The sequence below is a fragment of the Pteropus alecto genome, unplaced genomic scaffold (genome assembly GCF_000325575.1).
Source record: "Pteropus alecto unplaced genomic scaffold, ASM32557v1 scaffold21, whole genome shotgun sequence".
NCBI classification, from domain to species: Eukaryota; Metazoa; Chordata; class Mammalia; order Chiroptera; family Pteropodidae; genus Pteropus; species Pteropus alecto.
The window spans coordinates 24,342,081-24,349,282 of NW_006436282.1; the positions used below are offsets into that span (position 1 = coordinate 24,342,081).

The following is a 7,202-nucleotide window of genomic DNA, read 5'->3' on the forward strand; positions in this document are numbered from 1 at the left end:
CGGGGAGGGGGGGGTGAGTGGGAGAGAGAGAGAGAGAGAGAGAGAGAGAGAGAGAGAGAGAGAGAGAGAGAGAAAGAAGCAATGTAGAGAGCAGAGTCTCGGAGATAGTTTGCCAGGGAGTAGGCAAAGAAGCTTGAGAGAGAGAAGGTGTGCTCAAGGTGTTGGCAGAAGAAACTGGAGTGTTCGATATCATAAGATAAAATAGACAAGAAGACCAAATATTTTGTGGAGAGGCCACGGGATAATAGGGATTGCCAATATGTCTGCAGACACAGTCATTACTGAAAGTTTTGGTGGGAAGTGCTTCAGTGAAGTGGCAGGTGAGGCAGACAGGTCATTGACGTCGACCACTTGCAGAACAACTGGATAGATAACATGACTGTAAACTCTCCTGTGAAGTTTGGAGGTTAAAGGAAGAAGAAAATGAGTCTGAGAGACGATGGAACATTTTTGGTTAAAGATTAGCATTGATCTGAAGACATTTCTAATATTTAGAGGATCAAGCCAACAGAGAAGGAGAAGATGAATGTGTCGCGAGGACAAATCATAAAGCCACTTCCCAGTGCAGATGGGTCAGAAAACAGGAATGGCAAGGCAAGGATGGATGCAGGTGGGGAGAAGCAGTGGGAAGGTGAGTGAAGGGTTCTCGTGCAGGTGTCCCAAGTCCATCGGCAAGCGGGCGGGTGCCCTGGGACTAGGGAAGAGCATCCGCAGTTTGATGGCTGGAAGATGCTGAGAAACAGTAGGTGCTTCCATTGCACACCTACGTCCACTTCGGAAATTCTGGCTTCCTTCTCATTTGCTAGAAAGGTGTCTCCATGGTGACCGAAGCAGAACAGAGGGCTTATTACCTGGACCATTTCTCAGCCCTGACTGCCCATTAAAATTGCCTGTGTTGAGGGGGCATTTTGTTTAAATGACTGGTAACCTGGTTCCACCTTTAAAAGTTCTAAATTAATTCATCTGGGGTGGGGGCCAGACATCAGGAAGCTCCCTGGGGAATCCTAATTTCCAGCTTCGAACACTATTGGTCCACAGAAGCATAACAACACGTGGATAGAGTTATCATGTGTCAATGTGATATTCGGCCGGGATGCTTCCAAATTATCAGGCACGTACAACGTACAGGGTGTTCTGTCCATCACTGAAAAGGGAAAAAGAGAAGAATTTTGAAAGGATCAGTGAAAAGTCCAAAGATTATGAGAAAATACAAAAATTGAGAAATTTAAAGGAAGAGTGATGTTGATCCACCCACTCCCTCATTCATCCCTATGTATTCAATCACCCCACAGCCCTCCGAGTACCTACTGCGTGTTAAACACCACACTACTGCCAAAAAGAAAAGAACAAAATGCTTTGCTTCTAGCAGCCTAGATTTAGTTGAGGGGACAGAGGACAAGGAAACTGATGATTATAATTCCACGTTGTTAACACAGGGATAGAAGTGGGCAAAGGCACGTGCACTGAGGATATAGTTGAGGGACAACTTATCCAGGCAGAAGAGGTGGGAGATAAGGTTGGAAACTGAGTTTAAAAGAGAGGAAGAGGGGATGAATTCTGGTGGCATTCACCAAGCTAGACAACGGCACTAGATCAAGGCGGAGGACATGTCCTCAGTACTGGTGTGGCTATAAGAGGTTCCTAGTAGCCTAAGGAATAGAATTACATTATGAAAAGCTGAAACAACTTAATAGAGCTTCATTGTGGAGGTAATGTTAAGGAATATAACCAACCTTAAAGTGTAGTGAATAATTTTTCACTTATTTACTATATCAGGTAGGATCCAGGCAGAAAATGAAAGGCACATCCAAATTGCCTAATAGATATATTTAGTAGCTGGGCTACTTTAAAAGGGATACGTAGGGCGTAGAGACATAACGAGGACCCGGAAGTGAACCAAATCCATATAGAAAAATGATAATTATAGAACTAAACATTATAAAGTTGGTTCCACTCAGGTATTCCACAGAGTTCTACGTTTCATACAGCTTGGTTTTCTAATAATGTGTAAGGCCCTGTGAGAGATCAGTGACCACTCTCTGGACAGGGCGCCTTTTTCTCATTAACTCGTGTAATGGGTATTTGAGGGGCCTTCATGGAATTTATTTACTGTCCGTTAGATGTTGTCAAACGCTCATGTTCTCTGGTAACTCTACATATGTAATTCGAAGGGCTCGAAGTCAGGCCCGCTTGCTTGAAATCCAGTTTTGTTTTTTCATTTTATAATTAACGATTTTCACCCGCTGTTTACAAAGGGCGTGAACAATGATGGAAGCATTTAAAATGATAATCTTCCATCGTTTGGAGCAATTTCAAATGAAGGTTGGATTGTTATTGGTGTTCTTGCAGAGTCCTCTTTTCCAAATTCCTACAACGTCATCTGTCCTGACATTATGAAGGGGGGTCGGTCTCTTTGATTGTCACCGGAAGGAACTCAGATGATAGAGTCTGTGTGTCATAAAACTTCCAGAATATTTGTGGGGTGTGTGTGTGTGTGTGTGTGTGTGTGTGTGTGTGTGTGACAAATCTGTTCGTGAATTTTCAGGAACTCTCAGAATACTGGCACAATCGTTTTAGCTCTGAGTTAACAAAGGCAGCAAAAGGACTTGCTACGTCAGCATTTTTATGTTCTCCGGCCCAGATGCCTACTTTCCTCTCTCCAAATGCACATCTGATTTTTCCCTATTTGGCTTTATTCTTGCCCTAACGTTCCTCAATTTGATTAATTCAGCACATAAGCCCTACGATTAAAATATGTAACACATTTTCAATATCTTTGATAGTTTTTTTTTTTTTTTCAGATGTGTAATTCCATATATTTGAATATTGGTGAGGTCGCAGAAAATATTCCTATTCATCGCAGTTCAATTCCCTGAAGGACTCTTCGGAGTTAATTTTTCATACTATTATCAATAACTAGGTAACTTTATAGGTTTTCCTGTGGCTTCACTAATGTATAATTTGTCTTATCTGGAAAGAAAAAATCTTTTCATTTTATTTTATTTTGAAGTTTGCTGACCCGGGAGGTGGATCTTTGATGTTTTTATTTTTTAGCTGCAGGTGATTCTTAAGTGTTCGAGGAATGCTGAGTGTTTGTTATTCCTCTGTTAAAATGCAGAAGCGAATCGTTGCTGTGGAAAGGCCTGCAGAATGGCAGCGAGTGACATGTGGCAGTGACTGCAGAAATTGCATCAGGTCGAAGGTGGATTAATGAGGCCAGAGCTCATTTTTGTGTCCTTTTTTGTAGCCACCCAGTGCAAGCACGGTGCCGTGTATGATACCTGTGGTCCAGGATGTGCCAAGACCTGTGACAACTGGAATGAGATCGGTCCATGCAATAAGCCGTGCGTTGCAGGTTGCCACTGTCCAGCAAACTTGGTCCTTCACAAGGGGAGGTGCATCAAGCCAGTCCTTTGTCCTCAGCGGTGACCTTTGCTCAGCAGCTTAAGACTTTGAAACCCGGTGTCCTTGACACTGAAGTGGAAGAGCCAATGAAGGACTGCAGTATTTGTGTGCTGATTCTGCAAATATACACACACACAGAGTATATATGTGTACATATATAGATATATAGATATATTCAGAAACATTTCATCATTTATATAAACTATAGGTGGATTATTATATGTATATTTTTTGCTATAAGACATGTATTGTTTCTAGAATCCTAATCTGTAAGCCATTGGATACATTGTATAAATAAACCAGGTGTTTTTAATTTAATAAGGCAGCATGCAGACATATTGGATGGCTTTAACATCATATACATTTGTCATTTTTAAGGAATTTTCTAAAGAACCTAAATTGCCTGCCTGTGTTAATTTTAGCTTGGAATCAGGATTTGCAGTTGAGTCAGAAATGTATTTCTTTGGAGAAGGGCAAATTTATCTAAGGGTGTTTCGTGATTCCTAAGAAAGTAATGTATGCCTGAGAAAGACGGCTGGTGATTGGTGACAGGCTCTAATGGTGCATGTAAAGCAAGGCATAGGTTGTTAGACTTTATTGGGTCATGGTCCTATATTATTTCCAAAAATGATTGGCTAATTGCCAAGAAATATATATTTGTTACTAGAGCATAGCCAAAGAATCAGGTGATTTCTTGTCATCTTTGCATATTTTTTGAGTCTCCTAATTATATGTGTGTGTGATGGATATGTCCACTCATATGTCACACATTGAGATTAAGGAGTGTCGGGGTGATATGTTAGTTTTATTGAGCACGAGCAGATATTTGGAGAAACTGTTGCACAACATATAAAAATATCCATTTTCTGAATCTCAGAGCAATTTAAGATGGGCAAATCCAATGAGTTGATATAAGCCATCTACATTTTGTGACTATTCCATGTATAAAATGAAAACCTTTATTTCTAGAGAATTCCTAGTCCAACCCTGTTTGACCGTTAATATGTCATAATTATGAGACAGAAAGAAAGCCTTTACTGACCAGCTGATTTAACATCGGTCTAAACGAAGAATGGTCTCTATACTTGCTCTAATATCGTGATAGGTTACTATTAGTCACCATGGGATTTTCCTGACTTTTATTTTCAGCCAAATAAGTGAAGATGTCAACAAAACAAAACTCACCGATGTCTAAAAATAAAATGTTCTGCATTGTACTAAATAAAGGGCTTAAGATTTAAACCAGTGCATTTTCTATTTCAAGATATGCTGTGTCGTACTTCATAAATAAGCAATAGCAATTTCAGGTTCATCAATTTTTGACAGCTTTATTTAGATATATTTTATATACCCTACCATACTTTATTGTTATGAAGAGTATTATTAATAGACAATAGCAAACTCTCAAATTTTTGACAGTCAACATATTGCCATTGTGTGTTAAGACATTTGTATTCTTTGAACATATATTCATGACAGCTAGAGGTTGAATTTGCATTTTTTTTTCCTGGGATATACCTAGTTTGAGTAAACTGAATAAATGTAGTGTAAGAGTAACTGGCAGGGAAACAGAGTGAAGTCATTGTTGTTGTGCTCAGTGTCAGCGACCCAAGGCTGCCAGGTCTTTGCTTCAGTGCTGCTCTTGGAATGAGAGCTTTGATTCAGGATACGTGTCTCAGGTGTATTTTGTGAACCTGTCCACACTGTTGAAGCATTTGGAGCCACCCTTTTGCTTATCGGTAGCGTGAAGAGGTAATGCATGGGCAGGGTTAAGAGTCAGGGGACCTAGACCTCTTACTCCTAGTGAGGTTACTAGCACAGTAATCTCAGACAGAGTTTGCAAACACTTTCACACTTGCGATCTCATTTATTCCTCCTACTCTACTGAAAGGAGGAATAGGGCAAATCAATTGACCTCTCCTGGTTGGTTGTTTTTTTTTTATTTTTTTAGATTATCTTTAAATTCCTTTCTAATTCATCACCTTTTTCTTATTTTTGCATTTACATATTTCATTTTATTTTTTAATTTTTAAAATAAATTTTCATTTTGCAATTACAGTTGACAAATAATATTATATTAGTTTCAGGTGTAGTGATTCGACATTATATAACTTACAAGGTAATCTCCCCAATAAACCTAGTACTTCTTTGACACCATACACAGCCAATACACTATTATTGACTATATTCCCCATGCTATATTCCGTATCCCCATGACTGTTCTTTAACTACCAATTTGCACCTCTTAATCCCTTGTCTTCCCATTTTGGTTGCCTCCCTGTGTTTGTTTCTATGTATTAGGTAGAGCTGCTATGTCTTTGTCTTAGTAGAGTGGCCTCATATAGTAGGTGTCTCGTGGAGCCCAGGGGTGCAGTTTCCTTGGTCACCTGATCCAGGTACTCCAGGTATGTCCCTTGTGTGGGTTGTGTGTGCCCTTCTGTTATAGTTGAGCCTTGGTTGTTGTTTGCACATCAGTAGGATGGAATGACCCTCGGGCTGATTGGTTACGAGGGCTGACTGTGACATAGCGGAGGAGCTATTGTACAGGGGCTGACCCTACAGAGCAGGATTCACTTTAGCAGGGAACTGGGTGTGTCATATGTGGAGGTGGCAGGGTGGTGCTCTGGTGTTGTACAAAGCTGACTACTGCATGTATTGGTTCTAGTGCCTCTTGGGAGAAGCTCTGCTGCAGGCCAAGCTCAACTGCTGCCTGTGCCCAGTCTGGGGCCAGTTGGTATGAGCTACAGAATGATCTGTAGATGGTTGCCACTTGTGCTGGGCTCGGAGGTGCCTGGGAGAGGTTAAGCTGCAAACTGAGGCCAGCTGCCACTAGTGTGGGGCTTGAGACTACTCGGCAAGAGATATGGGGGGCACTGGGGCCAGATACTGAATGCTTGGGGCTTGCAAAAATTTGAGAGATTTTAGGAAAATCCACAACATAAGCCAAGACAGGCTGTTTTTATGGAAAAGCCATTGGAAGCGGCTTGGGTGGGCCCATACATTGGGAGGGGTGGGGTCTCAGGGAATCATCAGGGCAAGGCCAACGATGTCAGCTAGGTTGATGGAGACTCATATATGGCGACCACCTGGCTTCTACATGCCGAGCAGTGGAGGTTTCAACAAAGGAACAATGGACTCTGCCAGCACTTCCACCTGGGAGAAAGCTGCCCCTTTACCCCTTGCCCTGAAGTCAGAAAATTTAATTCCTCCCTGCATGTTCCTAGAGCCTTTAGAGCTGCTACCCCACCGCTGGAGCTCAGAGCTAGTGCATCCGTCAGCAGGTAAGTCCATGTGTAGGACTGTTAAGAGGAGTGTCTGAGACTCCAGCCATCCTCCTTGTTACTCAGCCACAACATTTGCTGATTTTCTTAGTCAGAAGTTGTGAGGACTTCTCTTTCTGGTGCTGAAACCCTGGGCTGGGGATCCCGGTGTAAGGCTGGGACCCCTTGCTTCTCAGCTGAGATATTCCTTCTTGATTTTTAACCGCCACATGCTCATGTGGGACCAGCTCAGTCCATGTCTCTGCTCCTCCTACCAGTCTTGTTGTGGCTTCTTCTGTATGCCCTTTGTTATAGACCTTCTGTTCAGCTAGACTTCAGGTGATTTCCAATGATGACTGTTCTGTAGTTTAGTTGCAATTTTGATGTGATCATGAGAGGAGGCAAGTGTAGTGTTTACCTATGTCACCATCTTGACCAGAAGCCCTTTCCAGTTTACTCCTTATGAAAGAAGGTTGCAGAAGGGAAAATTGTGGGTGATTATTTACTGCTCATGACTCATCTGAGGACTGAGTAACT

The 7,202-nt window shown here is 41.8% G+C and overlaps 1 protein-coding gene across 5 annotated transcripts in view; it reads left to right on the plus strand.

Moving 5' to 3' along the window:
- The window catches only part of BMPER (BMP binding endothelial regulator), a 219,466-nt gene extending 214,816 nt beyond the window's left edge, over nucleotides 1-4,650 (plus strand). For 4 of the 5 annotated variants that reach the window (XM_006912119.3, XM_015589542.2, XM_015589541.2 and 1 more), the window contains one exon: nucleotides 3,248-4,650. In XM_006912119.3, coding sequence (XP_006912181.2) covers nucleotides 3,248-3,429 — 182 coding nt within the window. In that variant the 3' untranslated portion in view covers nucleotides 3,430-4,650. Of the gene's footprint in view, nucleotides 1-495; nucleotides 632-3,247 lie in introns of all 5 variants that reach the window. The other variant, XM_015589540.2, reaches the window with a different exon arrangement.
- The last annotated feature ends 2,552 nt before the right edge of the window (nucleotides 4,651-7,202 follow it).